Source organism: Podarcis tiliguerta (assembly GCF_965153285.1).
Source record: "Podarcis tiliguerta genome assembly, chromosome: 1".
In the NCBI taxonomy this organism is placed as follows: Eukaryota; Metazoa; Chordata; class Lepidosauria; order Squamata; family Lacertidae; genus Podarcis; species Podarcis tiliguerta.
In genome coordinates this window covers 23966623-23991848 of record NC_139534.1, presented here as the reverse complement: position 1 = coordinate 23991848, position 25226 = coordinate 23966623, and the positions used below count along the sequence as shown (strand labels likewise).

The window sequence follows — 25226 nt, the reverse complement described above, 5'->3', positions numbered from 1 at the left end:
TGGCAATGGTGCCCACTTGAGAGGTGTGCCATTCCAGAGAGGAATGGCAGACTAAGATGTTGGGCAATGCCGAAATGGCAAAACTGACCGGAAAGCTCAGGAACCAAGAAGACCAAAAATTTCAATAAACAATGGAGGAAATTTATAATTTATTTGGGAGACCCAAATAAAACATTAGCAGGACTGCAATAACACTTGTAAGGTAGCAAATATTATGGATAAAATGAAGAGACATAAAATATGGACTATGATATAATATGCAGTTGAAAAGGATAACAATAGGACCCACGGAAGGGTTGATGGGAGAGAGAGAGAGAGGTGCTGGAACTGGCTGGAAAAAAAGTCCTGGTGTTTTCTTATTCTAAGTGGCACAGGCTTTCACTCTTGCCAAATTACTGTTTGGATAAGGATGTAAATTAACAACACTTTTCAAACCACTTCTCTCTTAAACAGAGGAAGACCTCAGAATTATTGAGCCTCTTCAAGACATCGAAACCATGGAGAAGAAGTCTGTCACATTCTGGTGTAAGGTTAACCGCCTCAACGTAACCCTCCAGTGGACAAAGAATGGTGAAGAAGTCACCTTTGACCGCCGCATTTTGTACAAAGTGGATAAATACAAGCATTCGCTTATCATTAAAAACTGTGGATTTATAGATGAAGGGGAGTACGTTGTTACTGCTGGCCAAGACAAGTCGGCTGCAGAGCTTATTATCACGGAGGCACCTGCAGATTTCATTGAGCACTTGCAGGACCAGACAGTCACTGAATTTGATGATGCAGTCTTCAGTTGCCAGCTTTCCAAAGAGAAAGCAATGGTGAAGTGGTACAGAAACGGACGAGAAATTAAAGAGGGCAAAAAGTAGGTGCAGGTGCTTTAAACTGGTTGGTGGTACACTATGGTTGCTGTCTGGATTCTTGCCTCTGAATTTAACACACAATCCTTTTTTTTCTGTCTGCAATAAAGGTATCAGTTTGAAAAGGATGGAAATTTACACAGGTTAATCATAAAAGACTGCAGGCCAGAGGATGAATGCGAATATTCCTGTGGTGTGGATGACAGGAGATCCAGAGCAAGACTTTTTGTGGAGGGTATGTTTACAATGTCTATTTATCTTTCACCTTTCAATATTTTTTTTGTAAAAAAAAAAAAAAGTATGTCAACACAATCTAAATTTTATTCTTATTTTGACCAGAAATTCCTGTGGAGATTATCCGGCCACCGCAAGATATTTACGAAGCCCCTGGCTCTGATGTCCTTTTCTTTGCTGAACTGAATAAAGATAAGGTGGAAGTCAAATGGTTGAGAAATAACATGATAATAGTCCAGGGAGATAAACACCAAATGATGAGTGAAGGAAAAGTCCATAGGCTGCAAGTCTGTGAGATTAGGCCTCGCGATCAAGGAGAATATAGATTTATTGCCAAAGATAAAGAAGCTCGAGCTAAGCTAGAACTGGCAGGTAAGCCTCTAAATTTTTTTAACAATAAAATAATATTTATATGAGTAATGCAACATTTTAAATACTTCTTCTGGGTGTTAATTTCAGTGATTAACACACTTCTAGTGGTAATAAAAAAGATCTGTAACTGAGAACCTACAATCACGTTGGATGATTCTCATGTGTTTCTGTAGCCTTTATTATGCAGCTTTCTAATGTAGCTTCTGTGCATTTAGAAGACAAAATGACCCAGCACAGATTAATTATCTTTGTATGTTGGAGGCAACAATAGTGCCCCCACTGACCAGAATGGGACAAGATGGTGTCTATACAACATTACTAATGGTTATGATTTTGGTTCTCCCTTCGCACCAAAGTTGCTTAAAAATCACAAACAGCTCACTGAACTGTTGTTTTCCGTTTCAGATTTTCTGTAATGTATTTCATTGATTTTTTTTTACTAGCTGCTCCAAGAATAAAGATAGCTGATCAGAACCTTGTGGTAGATGTTGGGCAGCCATTGACTATGGTGGTTCCATATGATGCCTACCCACGAGCAGAAGCTGAATGGCTGAAGGGAGAAGAAGCCTTGCCCACTCTTACTGTTGATACAACACCTGAGAGTACCACCTTCAGAATTCACGAAGCAAAGACGACTGACAGAGGGAGTTACAAAATCATCCTTAAAAATAAGCATGGCCAAGCTGAAGCACACATCAATGTTCAAGTTATTGGTAAGCTCATCTTTTCCTGTACTCTGTCCTATGGCCAAGGGTTGGTTTTTTTTTTTCTGGTGTGGAAAATGAAAGCAGTGGTACCTTGGGTTAAGTACTTAATTCGTTCCAGAGGTCTGTACTTAACCTGAAACTGTTCTTAACCTGAAGCACCACTTTAGCTAATGGGGCCTCCTGCTGCTTCCATGCAATTTCTGTTCTCATCCTGAAGCAAAGTTCTTAACCTGAAGCACTATTTCTGGGTTAGCGGAGTCTGTAACCTGAAGTGTATGTAACCTGAAGCGTATGTAACCTGAGGTACCACTGTAATGATGAGAGAAAGAAGAAACTGCATTCACAAACCTCACTAAGTTGTTATTGCTTTATGAAACTCAAAGCAAATCCCAAATTCTTTTAAGTAAGCATACTTTCGCTTTATTCCCAGATGTCCCTGGCCCAGTTAGAAACCTGGAAGTAACCGAGACGTTTGATGGTGAAGTTAGCCTTGCCTGGGAGGAACCAGAAAGTGATGGTGGTAGTAAAATCACTGGGTATGTTGTTGAAAGGCGTGATGTCAAACGAAAGACCTGGATTTTGGCAACGGATCGTGCCGACAGTTGTGAATACACAGTGACTGGCCTTCAAAAGGGAGGTGTGGAGTATCTCTTCCGCGTGAGTGCGAAAAACAGAGTGGGCACCGGTGAGCCAGTCGAAACAGACAAACCTGTGGAAGCCAAGAGTAGATTTGGTAAGAAAATTGTTATTTGGAGACTATAATTTGTTGAAGTTCTTTTGAACGGGATAATAACATTTTTTAAAAAAAATATCTTATGACCTTACAGATGTCCCAGGACCTCCTCTCAATGTACAAGTTGTTGATGTGAACAGATTTGGTGCGTCTCTTACTTGGGAACCCCCAGATTATGATGGAGGGTCTCCGATTACGGGCTACATCATTGAATTACGTGACAGAGCTTCGATCAAGTGGGAACCAGCCATGACCACAGGAGCACATGACTTAGCTGGAACCTTAACTGATGTGGTGGAAAACAAAGAATACTTTTTCAGAGTCAGAGCTCAAAACCAGGTTGGAATTGGCAAACCTAGTGCTTCTACACATGCGGTGAAGATAATGGATCCAATTGGTTAGTATGCAGACGATAAGAAAATATTTCTAGATAGTTATAATATCATTTGCTTATAAAATATGAAAACAGGAAAGACTTGAGTGAATCAGTTGATATATCTCAAACAAAAGTCCAGGGTTTATTATTCAGTTTCATAGAAACCATTATATATGTTGTTTTGAGAAATTAGCAGTGTCAGAAAATGAAAATAATAGAAGCTCCACACAAGCTCTAAAACAAGGACCCACCACTGATGTTCAGTGAGGAAGGATCTATGGAAATAATACTGTAATCTATTTAGTAGAAGACTATGGTGAGAATCTAGCAAACTACCTTTGGCATACTCTAAGGCTTGCACATATGCACCAATGCAAACTAAGGCAAACTAAGGCCCTGGGGCTGGATCCGGCCCAATCGCCTTCTAAATCCAGCCCACAGATGGTCCGGGAACTGGCGTGTTTTTACATGAGTAGAATGTGCCTTTTTATTTAAAATGCATCTCTGGGTTATTTGTGGGGCATAGGAATTTGTTCATACCCCCCCCCAAAAAAAAATATAGTCCGTCCCTCCACAAGGTCCGAGGGACAGTGGACTGGCCCCCTGCTGGAAAAGTTTGCTCACCCCTGCGCTAATGCCTATTGTTTCTATATACAACATGCCCCTATATCACATCGCATGTACTTTGGACATTCCTGCTAGTTTCAAAACAGCAGTTTGGCATGGTCTTAGGATACTGCTGTTTGAGGAACTCAAGAGTAGCCCTTCCAGACTTGTGGGACTAGTTGCATAGTTCTTCTGATTCTGGCCATCTGTCATATTGTGCAAATCATTGTGTTTTGCAGAAAAACCAAGTCCTCCCATTAACCTCGACCATTCTGACCAAACTATGTCATCTGTGAAACTTACATGGGAACCTCCTTTGAAAGATGGAGGCAGCCCAGTACTGGGCTACATTATTGAAAGGCGCGAAGAGGACACAGACAACTGGATCCGTTGCAACGCAAAACTTGTGCCTAGTCTTAATTATAAGGTAGCATATTCTTTTCCGAAGTAAAATGCCTATTAAGGTTTTTTTAAAAAAATAAAAAATAGTGATTATTAATTATGACATTTTCCTCTGTCTTCATAGGTAACTGGGTTGAAACCTCTAGCCAGGTATTATTATAGAGTATCTGCAGAAAATGCTGCTGGTGTGTCAGATCCTGCTGAAGCTATTGGACCACTGACTGCTGATGATCCTCACAGTAAGTTGAATTCTTGTTTCTTGCCATAGTCAAGGAAAGGTTGTGTTCATCTGAGACTATTCATCTGTTCATCTGAGACATCTATGACATTATGAATGTCATAATTCATGCTTGTTCATAAAAACAATACTTTAATATTGCTCTCATACGTTGGATACCAAAACCAGCCCCCCTCTCAGCAGTAAAAGTCTAAAACAGGAGTGGGGAGACCATGTGGCCCTCTTGATGTTGTTGGACCCCAATCAGCTCCAGCCAGTATGGCCAAAGGCCAGGGATTAGAGTTGAAGTCAAACAACTTCTAGAGGGCCACAGGGTCTCTAGGCCTCATCTAAGCTATACTAAAATGGAGGGAAACCCTTAACGTTCACTAGGTAGCACTGTTTTACATTTACAATTTGTCCTCTAAGGCTGCATTGCTAAACAAGTCAGAATTTTTTAATTTTTAAAAATTGTATTAAATTGAACATTTAGGTGTCTTTAAATTGGAGCAATCTTATATATCGTCTTTCTATATTGCTAATTTCATCACATTATGAAACAGTTTTATGATGTGTTCTCAATAGATAGAACGCCACGTGAAGGCATCTATAATAATGCTTTCCATTCAAACAGATTCCAAAGGCAATTGCCCTTTAATGGTGTTGTGGAGAAAAAAAGGAAGTTTATAACTTTAATCGGCATAATTTGTGTTTGTATTTCAGCTGGGCCTACGATGGACTTAAGCGGATTTAAAGATGGACTGGAGGTTATTGTTCCAGATCCCGTCAAAATACGTGTTCCTATTACTGGCTATCCAGTCCCAACTGCCACATGGTCTGTCGGCGACAAAGTTTTAGAACAGGGTGACCGGGTGAAAATTGACACATCTGCAGCCTTTGCAGAGCTTGTTATTACCCCAAGTGAACGGCCAGACAAAGGCATCTATACCTTGAAATTAGAAAACCCTGTGTCATCTGTATCAGGAGAAATCAATGTTAATGTCATTGGTGAGCAATCCAGTATATATTCTGAAGAATTGTATATAACCTGTTTTGTAAATAACCATGTGTGTAAAATCCAAAAGTTTCAATAAGCCAAATTTGTTATTAATAGCACCATAGGAGCCAACTCCTAGGGCCCAAGACGTGTGTTCGATTGTGTGGGGCAGGGCTTATCTGGGCCTCCCCAATATTTTATTCAAGTTGGCACCCCTGAATAGTACTAAACAACAGCAGCATGTTTATTTATTAAATTTATGTGCTGCTTTTCCTCCCAAGAGAGCCTAGGTTGGCAACTTCTATTGTACCATTTTGTTATGAAACCCTATAATACAACGGAGATCATAAACTTAGCTATTAACAGTTAACAGTCTGTCCTAAGAATGCTTACTCAGAAGTAAGAATCCTTCTTTCTTTTTAAAAAAAATGAAGCATGAATTAAAATCTAGTAGGTGTAACCAAACAGCCAAAGTCTTCCATCAAAGAAAGAATAAGTAATATATATATATATATATATATATATATATATAATAAGTTTATAATATGATGGGTATTTATTTTTAGCTCGCCCAAGCGCACCAAGAGAACTACAAATTGGAGAGATAACTAGGAACTCAGTCCAATTAAATTGGGAAGCTCCTGAAGATGATGGAGGAAGCCCATTGACTGGCTATCTTATTGAAAAGCGTGAAGTGAGCCGCAAAACATGGGTCAAGGTACGCAGTTTCTTTAAGAAACCAAAACACCTATATTTCTAATATGTATTGCTGAAGATGGTATGAAATATTCTGGTGCTTGCTATGGGGGAAAAAGTTCTGTAATTACTTGGAACCTCTCTTGTTTTTAGGTGATCGACAACGTCCTTGACCAAGAGTTCACTGTACCAGATCTGGTTCAAGGAAAAGAATATTTGTTCAGGGTCTCAGCATGTAACAAATGTGGACCAGGAGAGCCTGCTTACATTGATGAGCCTGTCAACATGTCAGCACCTGCTAGTGAGTTTTCTTAATTAACTATTCCTATTGATTTTGTATATCTGCATTTTACATAGTAACTTGTGCTATGCAACATAAGTATTGAAAGAAAGCAAGGAGCAGAGTTTGAATCAATAAGGGTTTGGTATGACTTACCTGTTGTATTAGAAAAACTGAGGCTTGGATCCAAAGATGCATAATTGGAACTATGTGCAAAAAAAATTCCACACACACCCTCTTCTGCACTGCAGCCCTCAGTACCCACTGAAGAGCTGCTACTTGGTATTAAAATAAAAGGTAAAGGGACCCCTGACCATTAGGTCCAGTCGTGACTGACTCTGGGGTTGTGGCGCTCATCTTACTTTATTGGCCGAGGGAGCCGTCGTACAGCTTCTGGGTCATATGGCCAGCATGACTAAGCCACTTCTGGCGAACCAGAGCAGCGCACAGAAACGCCGTTTACCTTCCTGCTGGAGCGGTACCTATTTATCTACTTGCACTTTGACATGCTTTCGAACTGCTAGGTTGGCTCACCCCGTCGCGGGGATTCGAACCACCAACCTTCTGAACGGCAAGTCCTAGGCTCTGTGGTTTAACCCACAGCGCCACCTGTGTCCCTTGCTTAGTATTAGTGGACCCTCAATTGACAGAAAGCAGGGAGCTACCTTGCACAAATGGGTCTTTCCTGTTGTGCAGGGTACTTGTTGGATGCCAACCAATGTGAGAAGAGCACCCCAGAGACAGTAAAGAATTAAAAAAGCTAAGGCACACACTATATACAAGACAATTATACATGTTCTTTCCTCCCCACTCCTTGCAGCGGTGCCTGATCCACCAGAGAATGTGAAATGGAGGGATCCAACATCTAAGTCCATTTTCCTCACGTGGGATCCCCCTAAGTATGATGGCGGTTCTCGTATCAAAGGCTACCTGGTTGAAAAATGCCAGCGTGGCACTGACAAATGGGAGCCCTGTGGCGAGCCAGTCATTGAGACAAAGTAAGAGCTTGCAGTATGAAGAAAAATGTTTCACAAAATTGGATGGTTACATTTAAATATGCAGTACTCTGAACTTGTTTTCTGATTAACAGAATGGAAGTGACAAAACTTAAGGAAGGAGAATGGTATGCTTATCGCGTGAAGGCTCTGAACAGGCAAGGGGCAAGTAGACCAAGCAAGCCAACAGATGAAATCCAAGCTATGGATGCAATGGGTAATTTTTGATTTCCCACTCATACTTAATCTATACTCTTGAAAACACTGGTGAATGTGTTTCTGCTGTGCACGGTTGCGTGTTCTTTTTTAACAATATGTTGATTCTTCTCTCAAATCAGAGGCCCCTGAGATTTTCCTAGATGTGAAACTGCTTGCTGGAATCACTGTCAAAGCTGGAACTAAGATAGAGCTGCCGGCAAGGGTAAATGGAAAGCCCGAGCCACGGATTAGCTGGACAAAAGCTGAACAGACCCTGAGACCCGATAAAAGAATAACCATTGAATCCAAACCTAACCATTCCACAGTCATAATAACAGAGAGCAAAAGAAGTGATAGCGGCACCTATATTATTGAAGCCGTAAATGCCAGCGGTCGGGCAACAGCTACAGTTGAAGTTAATGTCCTAGGTATGTTTTGTTTCCACAGAAATAACTTTCAATGTTTTCCTAACGAAAGATTTGAATAGAAGAGGTTCAAACTACTATTATGCTTCCACAGATAAGCCTGGCCCACCAGCTGCATTTGATATCTCCGACATTACAAACGTATCTTGTGCTTTGACTTGGAATCCTCCTAGAGACGATGGCGGCTCCAGAATCACGAACTACGTTCTGGAACAAAGAGCTGCAGACAGTGAAGTGTGGCACAAACTATCATCTACTATCAAAGAAACAAAATTCAAAGTAACAAACCTGACACCACTTAAGGAGTACATCTTCAGAGTCAGCGCAGAAAACATGTACGGAGTTGGAGAACCAGCCCAGTCCGTTCCTATCGTTGCTAAATATCCATTTGGTAAGTCTATTCGCTTGACAGAAAGGGCTGCTTGTCACAAGATGGCTGCCAAGGGAGCCTACTAGAAACTATAATGTGGTAGCCGCTCCACATGGCGTGTCATTGATAGGTACCACTTCTCCGTGTGGGTCAGTCCGCACCATAATGTTTGTCTCCACGCTATAATTGCTGACATGGAGATAAGCCTCTGGGTAAGGGTCAGTATTCATGGCAAGCTGGTACACATAAACTGCTTGTCATGTGGAACAGGCAGCAGCCACAAAGAGACAGTTTCAAGCAGCCTCTACATGGCAACTGTTTTATTTGATGAAATGGCATTTATTGCTGCAGGTGCTTCCTATTACATTTGCACACAAGGAATTGCAAGTATGTCAATGTTCCCCTTTCTACTTCTTTGTACAGATCCACCAGGTCCTCCGACACGAGTTCAGCCTGTTGAGATCACTAAAGATTCTGTAACCTTGACTTGGGTAGAACCAGATGAAGATGGTGGCAGCCCGATCACTGGTTATTGGGTTGAACGGTTGGACCCTGATCAAGATAAATGGGTCCGTTGCAATAAAATCCCAGTTAAAGATACGACATTCAAGTAAGATCATTATATGTTTCGTTTTTAAAAAAATATAGCTAGGTAACTGAGAAGATTGCTATTTGTTTTTAGGTAAACAGCTGCCTTTTATATACTCTTGAACTTGATTCCTTGTCATGCATTAGAATAAAATATTAACTGGTGCTCTGTAATAGCATCGAATAATTGTATTGCTGTCTATACTTTGGGTCTACAATAACCATTGAAAATATCCTTACCTAAATCATGTTCATAACCATCCACCAGTGTCACTGAATAGGACAACTGTACTATGTGTGTTATCAGTAGCACCAATTTCTGCTGTGGAAACAGTAATGGGATTGTGACTTCTGATGTGATTCTACATCACTGCAGCTGCTCATAAGATTAGTGCTGATATCAGAACTTCTTAGAGATGAATATAGTCTGCTGCTTTTTGAACTCCCAGTACAGTCGTACCTTGGAAGTCGAACTGAATCCGTTCCGAAAGTCCGTTCAACTTCCAAAACGTTCAGAAGCCAAAGTGTAGCTTCTGATTGGCTTCAGGAAGCTGTGTCTGAGACTTTCTAGTGATACAGTAATAGGAAAGTCCTTCCTCCATGTACACAGGGAGTCTCTGGTTTGGGGTGATATTTGCTCTGAACAGTTCAAAGGTATTGATTTTTTTATGCACAAGGTGCACTTGTGATGATGCAGAGTATTGAATTAGAGTGTTGACTAGTATTACCAATTTTACATTTGGAGCATTATCATCATTACTATTAGGGTTAAAGGTCTCACGTTCCATAAGAAGTACAAGTTCCGTGTCGTGGCAGAGAATCTTGCTGGGCCAGGAAAGCCAAGCAGAGCAACAGAACCAGTCTTAGTGAAGGATCCTATTGGTATGAAAGCATTTTTCTTAGATGAATTTTATAACTTACTCCAAGTCATAATGCTGCGTTTTCTAAACCAAGTTATCAATTCATGTCTAGATCCCCCATGGCCACCCGGCAAGCCAATTGTCAAAGACGTTGCCAAGACCTCCTGTTTCTTGAACTGGACGAAGCCAGAACACGACGGCGGTGCCAAGATTGAATCATATGTCATTGAATTGTTAAAGACTGGCACAGACGAGTGGGTGAGAGTGGCTGAAGGCATCCCCACACCAGAACACTTCCTCAAAGGGCTTATGGAGAAGCAAGAATATTCCTTCCGAGTCAGAGCTGTGAACAAAGCTGGAGAGAGTGAGCCTAGCGAGCCCAGCGATCCCGTGCTATGCAAGGAGAGACTGAGTAAGTTGGCCATTGCATTTGACAGGAAAGCGTCTCCTGAGAGCCAGTGTGGTGTAGTGGTTAAGAGTGGTAGACTCGCAATCTGGGGAACCGGGTTCACATCTCCGCTCCTCCACATGCAGCTGCTGGGTGACCTTGGGCCAGTCACACTTCTCTGAAGTCTCTCAGCCCCATTCACCTCACAGAGTGTTTGTTGTGGGGGTGGAAGGGAAAGGAGAATGTTAGCCGCTTTGAGACTCCTTCAGGTAGTGATAAAGCGGGATATCAAATCCAAACTCTTCTTCTTCTTCTTCAAGTCCCAAAAGTATCAGAAGCCTGCTCCACAGTAACTTGGAGTGGGGCTTTCAGCGGGGCAGCCACTGTCTGTACTTGCAATTGTTTTTCAATAATAATAATAATAATAATAATAATAATTAATGTATTACTTATACCCCGCCCATCTGGCTGGGCCTCCCCAGCCACTCTGGGCAGCTCTCAACAGAATATTAAAAACACGATAAAACATCAAACATTAAAAACCTCCCTAAACAGGGCTGCCTTCAGATGTCTTCTAAAAGTCAGATAGTGGTTTATTTCCTTGACATCTGAAGGGAGGGCATTCCACAGGGCGGGCACCACTCCCGAGAAGGCCCTCTGCCTGGTTCCCCGTAACCTCACTTCTTGCAGTGAGGGAACCGCCAGAAGGCCCTTGGAGCTGGACCTCAGGGGGTGGAGATGCTCCTTCGGGTATACTGTTTTTAGCTGCTTTTGTGATATGATTGTAAATTGATGGGTTACACATGTAAAAGATGATACATCAATTAATTCATCATCACTAATTCATTAGAACTATGGTTTGTGTTAAGGGTGCAATGGAAACATTAAAACATATTCAAATTAATAATATTTTGCTTTAATATTGTTACAGATCCCCCTTCACCACCTCGATGGCTTGAGGTCATTAATATCACTAAAAACACTGCAGACCTTAAATGGACAGTACCAGAACGGGACGGAGGTTCTCCTATTACAAATTACATTGTTGAAAAGAGAGACGTACGGCGGAAAGGCTGGCAGACGGTTGATACTACGGTTAAGGACACCAAATATACAGTGACACCACTAACAGAAGGCTCTCTGTATGTATTCCGTGTGGCTGCAGAAAATGCAGTGGGGCAGAGTGACTACTGTGAAATTGAGGACTCTGTTCTTGCAAAAGACACCTTCAGTAAGTTTTCAAGTGCACACACTCAGAATTCAGCTTCAACAAACTATGTCATTGTTTTTAAATTTCTGTTTTCCTAATTATCAATATTATTTTAATTTAGCTACCCCTGGAGCACCATATGCACTTACACCAGTCGAAGTGACAAAGAGACATGTCGACCTAAAATGGGAACCGCCTAAGAATGATGGTGGCAGACCAATTCTACGGTAAAAGAGAATTGTTTATATTTATCTTTTTGTAAACCACTTAGAGGTTCAGTTTACAATCAAGCAGCATATACATTTTTAGATAGAAAGAAAGATAGAAAGATAGATACAGACAGAATATATTGGGAAAGAGTATAAAATCTGGGGCAGGGAGAGATGATTAATAGAGAAAATTTATTTTTAAAGGTTCCAAAGTTTATTGTGTTCATTATACACATTTATTATCTATTAGATGAGTAATGTTTCAAATCTAAATGAACGATTCGTTCTTGATTAAATCTTTCTACTTGGCCTGATCTTTTATTCCTCTTCCTTCCCTCCCCCTCCCCTTTTTATGAACATTACCCTCTCTGGATCCCACAGCTAATTCTCCCCTGGTCTCCTCGCTGGCCCAAATAGGACTAATTTAGCCAGCTAGCCCTGGTGATCATCTAATGTTTATTGGATGGATTTCCCCCCTAAATTGATTTTTGAATTCTGAATTGATTGTTATTCACGTTTTATACTGTATTTTATGCTGTTTTAAATGTGTTTTAAATTTGTTGTTAGCCACCCTGAGCCCGGTTTTCTGCACTGGGAAGGGCGAGGTATAAATAAAAAATTATTATTGTTGTTGTTGTTGTTTGAATTGTATGGATTCATGCACCTTATAAACATCTGTTCTTCGCACAGATACGTTATTGAAAAGAAAGAGAAGCTTGGCACGCGCTGGGTGAAGGCTGGCAGAACATCAGGCCCTGACTGCAATTTCAGAGTAACGGATGTCATAGAAGGTACAGAGGTGCAGTTCCAGGTCCGTGCTGAAAATGAAGCCGGCTGTGGTCACCCCAGCGAACCGACTGACATCCTGGCAATTGAAGATCCAACAAGTGAGTTATGAACATTGGAAATTATAATCAGTGAAATATGTGTTGTGCCAAATAGAACGGCAGAAAAAAACATTACTTATGTATTCCTGCAGGCCCTCCTTCACCTCCTCTGGACTTACATGTGACAGACGCAGGAAGAAAACACATTTCGATTGCGTGGAAACCCCCAGAGAAAAATGGCGGCAGTCCTATAATCGGATACAATATAGAACTCTGTGAAGCAGGAACTGAAAAATGGATGAGAATAAATTCTCGACCAGTCAAAGATTTGAAATACAAAGCAGAAGAAGGCGTTGTCCCTGACAAGGAATATATTCTCAGGGTCAGAGCTGTCAACGCTATAGGGGCTAGTGAGCCATCAGACATATCAGAAAACGTTGTCGCCAAAGATCCAGATTGTAAGTATAGTTGTTTTCGAAACAGTCATATGAAATAAATTCTAAATTGTGAAATTGCTTTGGCACACTAATTGAAATTATTTTTCTGTGTTTTTTTTTTTAAAAAAAAGGTAATCCAACTGTTGATATAAAGACTACAGACCTCATTGTGGTTGAAGGTGAAAAGTTAAGTATCCCTGTGCCCTTCAGAGCTGTTCCAACTCCAACTATTGCTTGGCATAAGAGTGGGAAGGAGTTGAAAGCCGGTGACCGAACAACAATGAAGAGCGACCACGTCTCTGCCTTGCTGGAAGTAACAAATGCAGTCCATGCTGATGCTGGCGTTTACACTATTACCTTGGAGAATAAATTGGGTTCAACAACTGGTACAATCAATGTCAAAGTAATAGGTAATTTATTTTTCTTATACCTGCAATTATGTGAATTAGACCCATAAAGTTGAACGGGTGACAAGATGCTCAGCTCTTAGTGTCAGGAACTGTGCTGAGAAGGGCTGCACTGAGGAGGAAGGTTGGGAGCCTCCCCCTCCTCTCCCCCTCCCCTGCTCTGCATCCGGATCCTGAGTCTTCCCAGGAGCAGGAGGACAGTATAGATTTGGAACAGTGGTTTGCAGAGGGGCATAGTTCAGAAGGCAGAAGCTGGGAAATACTGGATGGGGAACAGCTAGGAGAAGAAACGGTGGAAGAGAGAGGGTTAACAGATTCACAGTCTCTGGACAGCATTCCCCCACCGCCCTCTCCAAGGTTGAGAAGAGTTCAGAAAGTGGCAGAACAGAAAGCACAGAGAGTACAAATTCAGATTACAAGACGTAGAAATGACGTAGATTAATAGGGACATAAGGGGGTAGGATCCTTAATTGGGAGCACCGCCATTCCTAGGAGATGGGTTCTTTGTTCTCTCACTGTGATTATTAGTTTCTAACTGGTAAGACAACTCCTTTTCCTTTGTTTTGCTTATCTACTGCCACGGGGGAGGAAGCTGATTCCCTGAAGCCTGACACTTAGCTGCTTAATTGATACATGTAACGTGAGCCAAAGCTGATATCTCCATGTGTCTAAATATGGAGATAGGTCAACCTGAGGAATTGTAAATTTTATATATAAATGTTTAACATCCATATGATTAGTGCACATGAGTATATATATTCTATTAATACAGTTTTCAAACCAATTTACTTTATTAAATGCTACATGTGTACCTATTGTTCTTCAATTAGGTGTGCCTGGACCATGCAATAGTATCAAGGCAAGTGAAGTAACTAAAAATTCATGTAAAGTGACCTGGGAACCTCCAGAATTTGATGGCAACACTCCAATTTTACATTATGTGCTGGAGCGAAGAGAAGCTGGTAGGAGAACATACATACCAGTGATGTCTGGTGAGAACAAATTGGCATGGAATGTAAAGGATCTCATACAAAATGGTGAATACTACTTCCGTGTTAAAGCTGTTAATAAAGTCGGAGGAGGTGAATACATTGAACTGAGAAATCCAGTGATTGCAGAAGATCCAAAGCGTAAGTTTTTTTTATGATCATCAAGACTGAAAAGGGCAAATGGTTTCTCTGTGCCTTCTATTTATCCATTTTCTTTTAAATTTTCAATATGCAGAGCGTCCAGATCCACCTATTGACCTTGAGGTTCACAATCCAACATCGAAGTCAGTAACACTCACATGGAAACCACCATTGTATGATGGAGGAACCAAGATTATGGGCTACATTTTGGAAAAGCTAGTTAAAGGAGGAGAGAAGTGGGAAAGATGCAATGACTTTTTGGTTCCTCTTTTGACTTCTCCTGTGAAAGGTCTTGAGGAAGGCAAAGAATATCAGTTCCGTGTCCGTGCAGAGAATGCTGCCGGTGTCAGCGGACCTTCTAATGTCACTCCTCTGGTGAAAGCAGTGGATCCCGTTGGTATGTGTTGCAAACTACCTATTCATTTTTAGCAAGTATTCAAATTCTGCTGTATGCTACAGTATCAAATATAAACTAAAACAATATTTTTATGGTTACAGAGGCTCCAAAAGTTTTCCTCGGTGCTAATCTGCAGGCTGGCCTGGAGGTGAAGCAAGGTTCTGAGATTGCACTTGAAGCACACATTTCAGGGTCACCTTACCCAACTATTGATTGGTTATGGAATGATGAAGTTGTTAAGCCAACAGAAATTAAGAAGAGAGTTACCAAGGTTACTAGGAAGAAGAAAGGTGAAGTAGAAGAAGATGAGCCTTTCCACTTGTCCCTGCCCGAGCGTTTGAGCATTGACAACCACAGACAAGGAGATTCTGTACTGGTCGTTCGGGATTCAATCAGACCAGACCATGGCACATATACTATTCGAGTTGAAAACGATCACGGGGTTGCGAAAGCTTCGTGTGAAGTCAATGTGTTAGGTATGCCCTTATACATAATGGTGTGTGATACATTTTCTTCAAAATGTTTGAAGTGATATGTGCAAAGTCATGCTCATTATTTTTGTTTTCAAAACAGATACACCTGGACCACCAGTCAACTTTGTTTTTGAGGAGGTTCGTAAAAATAGCATCACTTGCAAGTGGGAGCCTCCTCTTGATGATGGCGGAAGTGAAATATTGAACTACGTCCTTGAAAAGAAAGACAACACAAAATCCGACATTGGCTGGATCACCGTTACTTCAACGCTTAGGCATTGCAAATATAATGTGCCTAAACTTATTGAAGGAAAGGAATACATATTCCGTGTGAAAGCTGAGAACAGAGTAGGAGCTGGACCTCCATGTCTTTCAAAACCTGTTGTAGCTCAAGATCCATTCAGTAAGTCTTGTACTCTCTAAATATGTGCTTCATTCATTTTTCCCAAAAGGCACTGCCATCATCATCATTATTACCTTACACTCATATTGTACTTTAACATTAAAACTTTAATTCTATTAATAACCCAGCAGAAAAACCTTGCAGAAGGACATGGCTAGATTACATTTGCTGATTGTTGCATCTGAGTGCAACATCCTAAACAGAAAAAGAAAAAGCTAAGACAATCCATGCTAGTTGACTGTAAAACTTGCCATATCAGACTTTTCTATTCTGTTCTCTCCTTGTGTCTTAAAGTGTGTGAAGTGGGTGGTAATTACAAATAATAAATCCTTGAGATATACGGGTACACTGAGCTGGTAAGATCATCATTGACAAAAGCAAATGCTTAAATAATCCACCAGTAAAATAAATTGCAGATGAATTCGTACATAAAAAGTGGGAAAAGAAGAACTGTGAAAAGCACACATTTTCTTTAAGTCTTTCCATATACACAAAACCCACCCACACTCTCTACAAGTTTCAAGCATGCGCATCTACACATTTAGGGTATAACACAGAGATAATATTTACATATCATGAAGGCAGTTTCGTTTTATTGGGATGTGGCTTTCCAGGGACCAAGCTAAACTTTACTACTCACGAGGGGTTCTGAATTCACTTAAAGGCATGCTGGGAGAACCAAGCTAACTGCCCTTGCCCCCATTTTTCATCCCAGTTTGCCCCCTTTATGTAGTAAAGAAAAATACATGTAACAGCTAATTTAGTAGCTCTCAGGCTGCAATCCTAGACACATTTACCTGGGAGTAAGTACAGCTGAAATCATGGGACTTCATTTCAAGTAACTGTGAATAAGATCAGGCTGCATATTGCAACTGAAGCGTCCAAGTAAAGATATGGTGGAGGAGAAAATTAGAGGCATTAAACAAATTAAATTTCTGTATGATTTGGTAAGCTCCACTAACATTTGCATATCCTCTTTTTATAGGTCCTCCTGATGCACCTGATAAACCTCTAGTAGAGGATCCAACTAGCAGTAGTCTGTTGGTTAAGTGGAATGAGCCTAAAGACAATGGTAGCCCCATTTTGGGATACTGGATTGAAAAGCGTGAAATCAATGGAACCCACTGGGCCCGTGTGAACAAAGAGCGTGTGAATGCCCTGGAAACTAGAGTTGAAGGACTTTTAGAAGGTCTAACTTACGTTTTTAGAGTTTGTGCTGAAAATGCAGCTGGCCTTGGCAAATTCAGTCCCCCTTCAGATCCTAAAACTGCACAAGACCCAATATGTAAGTTGTTGTAAGATAGATAATATTATCCCTTAGTTTGAAAAGGGAAATTTTCAGTCTATTAATCTCTCTTTATATGTATTTTTTTTTCTTTTAGTGCCTCCTGGCCCACCTGTTCCAAGAATTGTTGATACAAGCTCAACATCTATTGACGTTGAATGGGACGCTCCGCTATACAATGGGGGTAGTGAAATCACGGGCTACCATGTTTACAAGAATTTTGTCGGCTCAAATGAATGGTCTCGCTGCACAGAAAGACCTATTAAGGTTCGGAGCTATATGGTTAAAGGAATTAGAGAAGGTGCAGATTACAAACTTCGTATTACCGCCCTTAATGTTGCTGGGGAAGGACCTCCTGGAGAAACAGAACCTGTAACAGTTGCAGAGCCTCAAGGTACTGTGATTATGTAATTTAAATTGAAATCTAACATGAAATAGTTTGTGGAATTGTAAATTAATTAATTCTCTCTCTTTTTCCTTATACAGAGCCTCCCACTGTTGAATTTGATATTTCTGTCAGGGCAGGAGTTCAGATACTGGCAGGTCAAGCTCTTAAACTCCCTGCTGTTGTTACTGGACGACCTACCCCTACAATTGTGTGGACTTTAGAGGATGCAGATGTTGACAAAGAGCGAGTTGTGATTGAAAATGTTGGCACTTCATCTGAGCTGTTTATCAAAAATGCACTCAGAAAAGACCACGGAAGATACGTGATTACTGCCACTAACGAAAGTGGTTCTAAATTTGCTGCAACCAGAGCAGAAATATTTGGTAAGAAATGCTGCATAGAGTGAAACGATGAATATATTAAGTATTTGGCCTTCCTTAATTACATCTCATGTCTTCTTTTCCAGATGTTCCTGGTCCGGTTACTGACTTGCATCCTGTGGTGGTAAATAGAAAGATGTGTCTACTTAACTGGGATGATCCCAAAGACGATGGAGGAAGTGAGATCATAGGTTTCCTTGTAGAGAGGAAAGATGCCAAAATGCATACATGGAGACTAGCCGTAGATACAGACAGATCTAAGTGTGATATAACAGGTCTTGTTGAAGGACAAGAATATAAGTTCCGTGTCTTCGCCAAGAACAAGTTTGGCTGTGGACCACCTGTTGAACTGGGACCTCTCCTTGCTGTTGACCCCAAAGGTAAAACTTCTTGTATTGATAAAAACCATCAGAACACTTTGGAACAGAGGATCCCCCTCCCGTAATTCCAACTTTTAACACCATTCAAAATATATATTTATATCCTTTATCATCACAACACTCCGTGTGTGTGTGTGTGTGCGCGTGCGCACGTGCGCGTCCACATTCTTACAGTTGAACCCAGAACATGTCAGTTTCTTGAAAGAGAACTTTTCTAGAGTCGGAATAACTGAAAACCTAGTGCTTCCCATGTTCATTTCTGTGTGGAAATACTTTTTTATATATATAAAAAAGAAAATAACCCTACAAGGGCAAAATGTTGCATGCGAAGATGCTCTGATGTGAAACTTTTCTGTAGCTGCTCTAGATTTACAAAATCCAATTTCTCCACACACCTCTTTCCCACTTCCAGCAATTCACTGGAGTCGCACCAATGCATTTTGGAGTTAGTATAGCATTGTCCCATTTAATTTAGTATTTAATGACAGTTTTAAACTGAGGATGGAGAGGTGGGTTTCAGTAAACATCTGCAGAGCTCCCCTCCTCTTTAAATAGCATGTTTCATGTCCCTAGCCTTGGAGGCAGGGGAATATAAACCGAAATAAATAAAACGATGTATTTTTACCTTGTTTTCTGGTGAAACTGCTGCACAGTAAACATGACGTGAAAAAACAAGGGTTTATTTTTTCAAATTTAACTTATCATTTTTCATTCTTGCCACAACAGGTCCTCCAACTGCTCCTGAGAGGTTCATGTACACAGAGAGAACAAAGAACTCTGTTACACTTGACTGGAAGCCTCCCCGTAATGATGGTGGAAGCCCCATCATCGGCTACATTGTTGACAAAAGAAGACATGACTCAAATGAATTCGAAAGAGTCAATAAGAGACTCTGTCCAACCACATCCCTTCTTGTGGACAATCTTGCTGAGCTGCATATGTATGAGTTCCGAGTCAAGGCTGTCAACGAGATTGGAGAAAGTGAACCGTCACTGCCCCTTAATGTAGTCGTACAGGATGATGAAGGTGAGGCTCTTTAATATAAATGTGTACACTTTATCTATAGATGTGAACATTTGGTGTCTGCTAGACGCCTCACGCCACCGGGACGCGGGTGGCACTGTGGGTAAAACCTCAGCGCCTAGGACTTGCCGATCGTCAGGTCGGCGGTTCAAATCCCCACGGTGGGGTGCGCTCCCTTTGCTCGGTCCCAGCGCCTGCCAACCTAGCAGTTTGAAAGCACTCTCGGGTGCAAGTAGATAAATAGGGACCGCTTACTAGCGGGAAGGTAAACAGCGTTTCCGTGTGTTGCGCTGGCTCGCCAGATGCAGCTTGTCACGCTGGCCACGTGACCCGGAAGTGTCTTTGGACAGCACTGGCCCCCGGCCTCTTAAGCGAGATGGGCACGCAACCCCAGAGTTGGACACGACTGGCCCGTACAGGCAGGGGTACCTTTACCTTTAGACGCCTCACTATATTTTTGAGAATTACATGGTTAATCACTTTTGCATTCATTTTCTTTTTTCAGAACCTCCCACAGTGACATTGCGTCTATCTGTTAGAGGAGATACTATCAAAGTTATGGCAGGGCAACCAGTCAACATTCCAGCAGACGTGACAGGTCTTCCAATGCCAAAGATTGAATGGTCTAAAGATGACGTTGTTATTGATAAAGCATCAGATGCCCTTAAGATCACCAAAAAGGAAACAAGTAGAACAGAGGCGAAAACTGAACTCAGCATGCCTGCAGCAGTTAGGAATGATAAAGGCACTTACACAGTTTCAGCTTCTAATCGTCTTGGCACCGCATACCGCAATGTTCACGTTGAAGTATTTGGTATGTATCCAGCTTCTTTCTTAAACGGCCAAGGTTTTCTTACTTTACTTCTACCATAACACAATACCAAATTGGTTTTATTTAGATCGTCCTTCTCCACCGAGAAATCTCACCGTATCGGATATTAAAGCTGAATCTTGCTGTTTGACTTGGGATGCCCCACTCGATAATGGTGGCAGTGAGATTACACACTACATTATTGAGAAGCGTGATGCGAGCAAAAAGAAGTCTGACTGGGAGGAAGTATCCAGCACTGTTGTGGATAGACGATTTGGGGTAATGCTTCAATCTTGATTTCATAGGCGAAAGGAATAGTCTTTAAATGAAAAATGACCATTTATAAAATTGTTGAGCTGAATGTTAACACTGTTCATCTTCCAGATTTCCTATTTTTACATCTGCCTTCCATTTAATGCCAAAATAGGTATTCCTATACTCTGTATTGAATGGTACTTCGCTCCCTTCAGAGTCGGGTTAGTAGCAGTTGGTGCAGATATGCCAATGATGTATAGAGTTGTTAAGCATCAGAGCAACAAGCAGGTGGTTTTTTCAAGAACTGCTTTAAGATGTCCATATGATGGCATCTAACTGCATGGAAAACATCCAAAATACACTAAAACCAGTTCTGAGAATTGGTTTTACACATATCATAGGATCAAACAGTTGGATGGGTCCTTTTTGAGTTTGAGGGGTCTGCTTAGTCAAATCCCTTGCTCAGTGCAGGAAAATGAGAACCTGGGCACTCCCAACAGATGGCTGTTTAGATTCTGCTTAAGACCTCCAGTGAAGAAGAACCCAATGTTCATTGACTCCATTGTCAAACTTTTAAGAGGTTTCTCCTAATGTTCAACTGAAACGTGCCCTCCTTTAGCTTATGAGATCTAGATGTTTATGCCCTCTGTATGACATCTCCTCAGGTATTTGTAATATGTTGACATGCCCCCCTTCAGACATCTCCCCACCAAGTTAAACAAACCCAATTACTTCATCCTTTCTTTTTAAGTCTTGTTTTCCATACCACTGACTACCTTTGTTGCCCTTCTTTGTGAGGTGACCTTTGGCTATTCTTTGTTTAAAGTCCTGGAAACAACACAGGGAATTGATATGAAACTGATTTAAAAAAATAATAATGCATCATGTTTCTTTTACTTTTCAGGTCTATAAACTGGCAACAAATGGTCAATATCAATTTAGAGTGAGGGCCGTTAACAGGTTTGGGACAAGTGACGAATGCCTTTCCGAAAAGGTAGTTATTAAGGATCCTTATGGTCTTCCTGGACCCCCTGGAAAACCAAAGGTTACAGAGCACACCAGGTCATCAATGCTGGTAACATGGACACCTCCACTAGACAATGGTGGAGCTCCAATTACTGGCTATTGGCTGGAAAAGAAAGAAGAAGGAGGTGTCTACTGGTCGCGTGTCAACAGAGCTCCAGTGACAAAACCAGCAGTGAAAGGACTGGAATACAATGTACTGCGTTTGATTGAAGGTGTGAAATACCAATTCCGAGCTATGGCTGTGAATATTGCTGGAATTGGCCCTCCCAGTGAGCCATCAGATCTTTATGAAGCCGCAGATCCAATCTGTAAGTATAAAGACAAGGAAGCAATAAGTAACAGAAAATGCCAACTTTGTAATTTTTGTTCAATTTGTCCCGAACCTGATTTGATAGAGGTTCTGTGATTTCAGTGCAAGAGCTCTGCATTTGAAGTCAAATATTTAATGAGTTAGGCTTCATTTTATAAGTGCCTATTATCATGATAAATAGCAAATGTTCCTAATTTTGTGCAATGAAATACTGTATAGTTGATAGACTTTCCATTCACTTCATTGAAAGGGTGTTGTGCAATGGAACAAGGGAGGCATAGTCCTCATGGCAGTACATTTTGCATTTTCTCAATAGATCCTCCTGGAGCACCATCATGCCCAGATGTCAAAGACAGAACCAACTCAACTATATCTCTTGCATGGAAACCTCCACAAAAAGATGGTGGCAGTCCTATTAAAGGATATATCGTCGAAATGCAAGAAGAAGGTAGTTTAGATTGGAAGAGTGTGAACGAACCGGACAAGCTGTTCCCTACCTGCGATTGTGTTGTACCCAATCTGAAAGAACTCAGAAAGTACAGATTCAGAGTAAAGGCTGTAAATGCTGCAGGGGAATCTGAGCCAAGTCTTTGCACTGCTGAAATACCATGCAAGGAAGTTCAAGGTAAGGATTGTTGGAAATAAGTCTTTCCACTCGAACGTGTAGACATAGAAAAATCAAAGGATTTGAAAACTGAAATGCAGGAATGGCTGTCCATTCCTTGAAATGTTTCAAGAGTAAAGAAAACTTATTGGGGGGTGTTATGGGTACAAGGGAAATCCCAACATCAATCTGATAGCAATAGAAGCTGGAGCTAGATTATTCTGCATACATTTGAGAAGGAACTCTTCTCAAAGTGTCCCTGCCATATGAGTTAAGGCAGATAGTGATCAAAGAGAGATCCTTCTCAGTGGTGGCACCAATTCATAGAATTCTCACCTCGGAAAGCCCACCTGACACCAACATTGTTATGGATTTGGGGCCAGCAAGGGTTTTGTTTTTGTTTTTTTACTAGGGTGTTTCATGCATTGTTCTAATTTATTATATTTTGGTGTTATATGTTGTCATGTTTTTGTAAAGCTTTGCTAAAGGGCAGTATATATTTCAAACAAGTATATATCTTGATATCTTTGTTTATCATCAAGAGAATAATACACAACTGAGGCTGCAAGCCTACCCATTTACCCGGAAGAAAGATCCATCAATCTCAGCAAGACTTACTACTGACTCGGACTTCCGGGTTGGCGCCATCGCCGAATGGCGGACTCCCTCCGAGCTCCGGAGGGAGTCTGCTCGGCAGGGGCTGGGTCCTACCGCACCGGCGATGCGGGGACCCTTAGAAACCACGGCCACGGAGGCCGTGGACATGGAGACTCGGCTTGCACCGTTAGCGCCCTCCCGACTCGTGAAGGAGCCTTTTTAAAGGCTACGGATCGGGTGCCGGGGAGAAGCGTGGTGCCTTGAGTCCTCTGCTTCCCCTGCTGAGCGCAGCCGCATGCCATCCGGCGGAGAGCGCTGACTTCTTCCATTGAAAATTCGGACTTTTCAACAATAACCCGTGAGTAAATCTGGAAATCGGGTTCAAAAGGAGGAAAAAAGAAATTTTTTTTTCGAATTGGATACGAGCGGGGGGGATTCAAAAAGGAAGTCAGTCCCCTCCCTATTGTAAATTGTCTAAAACAAAGACGGGGAAACCAAGACCCAAAAAGGCTTGCATTGCTGATAAAAATTACAATTCCACGATGGGGAACTACAAGAACTGTGCTGGAGGAGGAACTGGAGAAGGGAAACACAACCCCCCCCCCTGGGAACCGGGGCGATTGAAGAGAGAGCCTGGTGAAAGGAGTCGGAGAGTTCGACAGTTTTCAAAATAGCTGTCAAAGTCGGAAAGTGGAGTGGATTTTATTATGAGAACTTGGCTGGTTAAATTTGCTTCAATTTGCTACAATTTGTTAAAATCTGGATACAAAATGGCGAATATGGATAACAACTTGACTTTTGGACTAGAGGAAACAAAGTTATAACAATCCCCCTCGAGGAGCTTCGGGACATTACAAGGACTGGGAAAGTGGAAAAACACCAATGGAATTTTACAGAACTGGTTACCTTCTGGGAAAGCTGCAAAACGGAAACAACATCTCGTCTGCAGGGTGTTTTCTTTTTTTTTTTTTTTTTTTAAAGGAGACAATAGACTTTTCTATTGAAGAAAGGAAGGGACTGAACGTAAGGTTTTGCCCCTGAACAACAACCATCCCTGCAGACTTACCAAACTTGCGAATTACAACGTTTAAGCAGCGGAACAAAAGGAAATTAGACTACAAACCGGAAAGAACAACGGAGGGAGTTTTACTACAGTTTTCTTAAAGACTGAAGTTAAAGCTTTGGAGAATAATAATAATAATAATAATTTTGATTATCAAAAAATTTATTTCTAATTTTAAAAAAAAAGGGAAAGCCAGCTGGAGTTGGGGAAAAGTTGTGATTTATGGCCTTAAGAATTCCAGGCAGATACTAGGGGTTGATGGTCAGGGGGAAATTAAACCGGGGACAGGGGGGGGAGAACTAAAACTCCAAAGGCTTGCCAACTTTGTTCTTTTTTGTTGAATTGGTCTTTCTTTTTTATTATTCATTATATCTCTTATTTTTTACCTTTTCTATTGTTATTATCTGGGGTGCTTTTTTTATCAAAAATGGAAATTGTGGAATGAAAGGGGGTGGGTCCTGGGGAAAGAACATTGGGTTGTTTATTATTATTAAGGGTAAAACAAATTAAGCTTTAATTTGAAAGGGGAATTTGTGCGGCCAACAATGTGAAATGGGAATATGGTGGGGGTGGGGGAAGGGGGGAGTCCCATAAGTGATTATGCATTTTTTGAAAAATTTTAATAAATATTATTTAAAAAAAAAAAAAAAGACTTACTACTGACTCTACTGTACATGCATAAGTTTACCCTATTAGAGAACTTATGTAGATGAATTCTGGCTATATTATTTATATGATCTATTACTTGTATTTTGCAGAGGAGCCAGAAATATTTATTGATGTTGGAGCACAAGACCTACTCTCTTGCCGTACTGGTACAACAATCAGAATTCCAGCAGTTATTAAGGGACGTCCTGTTCCCAAAGTAACCTGGGAATTTGAAGGAGATGCAAAGAAAGCTGTAAAGGTCAGTGACAAAACAAAGTAAACTGTTAAGAACTTCAAGCTAAACTATTGTGTGTGTGTGTGTATTTACTATTTCTTCTTTATTTAAAGGATGGACATAACATACCTGAAGATGCTACGGTAAAAAATAGCTTATATTTGAATTCGCTTATTTTGCTTCTAATATTTGCATTTTTCAAGTCCTTTTTTAATTATTATTGCTAAGTAAGTTTATTTTGGTTTGTGCAGGTGGAATCAACTGATACCACATCAGTGATTACTATCCCTGCATGTAACAGAGGTCATTCTGGAAAATACACCATTACAGCAAAGAATAAAGCAGGGCAGAAAACTGTAAATGTCAGGGTGAATGTCCTAGGTAAGACTAATCAATCTTAATATTGCACCATTTCACTAATTTTTGT

General features: G+C 41.0%; 1 protein-coding gene across 1 annotated transcript in view; it reads left to right on the top strand.

Annotated features, from left to right (window-relative positions):
- TTN (titin) overlaps positions 1-25226 on the top strand; it is a 285564-nt gene that overhangs the window by 186616 nt on the left and 73722 nt on the right. Inside the window, exons 205-243 of the mRNA XM_083403724.1 lie at positions 454-862; positions 968-1092; positions 1197-1463; positions 1907-2176; positions 2601-2903; positions 2998-3300; positions 4125-4312; positions 4412-4526; positions 5228-5512; positions 6068-6219; positions 6351-6498; positions 7298-7475; positions 7568-7689; positions 7811-8098; positions 8190-8486; positions 8889-9075; positions 9820-9935; positions 10026-10325; positions 11233-11532; positions 11633-11738; positions 12411-12607; positions 12700-13005; positions 13116-13394; positions 14222-14521; positions 14616-14918; positions 15020-15394; positions 15492-15794; positions 16780-17079; positions 17177-17473; positions 17566-17850; positions 17934-18227; positions 18954-19253; positions 19756-20064; positions 20150-20340; positions 21221-21650; positions 21969-22277; positions 24675-24823; positions 24913-24942; positions 25051-25180. Of these exons, the coding sequence (XP_083259850.1) occupies positions 454-862; positions 968-1092; positions 1197-1463; positions 1907-2176; positions 2601-2903; positions 2998-3300; positions 4125-4312; positions 4412-4526; positions 5228-5512; positions 6068-6219; positions 6351-6498; positions 7298-7475; positions 7568-7689; positions 7811-8098; positions 8190-8486; positions 8889-9075; positions 9820-9935; positions 10026-10325; positions 11233-11532; positions 11633-11738; positions 12411-12607; positions 12700-13005; positions 13116-13394; positions 14222-14521; positions 14616-14918; positions 15020-15394; positions 15492-15794; positions 16780-17079; positions 17177-17473; positions 17566-17850; positions 17934-18227; positions 18954-19253; positions 19756-20064; positions 20150-20340; positions 21221-21650; positions 21969-22277; positions 24675-24823; positions 24913-24942; positions 25051-25180 (9546 nt within the window). The remainder of the gene's footprint in view (positions 1-453; positions 863-967; positions 1093-1196; positions 1464-1906; positions 2177-2600; positions 2904-2997; positions 3301-4124; positions 4313-4411; positions 4527-5227; positions 5513-6067; positions 6220-6350; positions 6499-7297; positions 7476-7567; positions 7690-7810; positions 8099-8189; positions 8487-8888; positions 9076-9819; positions 9936-10025; positions 10326-11232; positions 11533-11632; positions 11739-12410; positions 12608-12699; positions 13006-13115; positions 13395-14221; positions 14522-14615; positions 14919-15019; positions 15395-15491; positions 15795-16779; positions 17080-17176; positions 17474-17565; positions 17851-17933; positions 18228-18953; positions 19254-19755; positions 20065-20149; positions 20341-21220; positions 21651-21968; positions 22278-24674; positions 24824-24912; positions 24943-25050; positions 25181-25226) is intronic.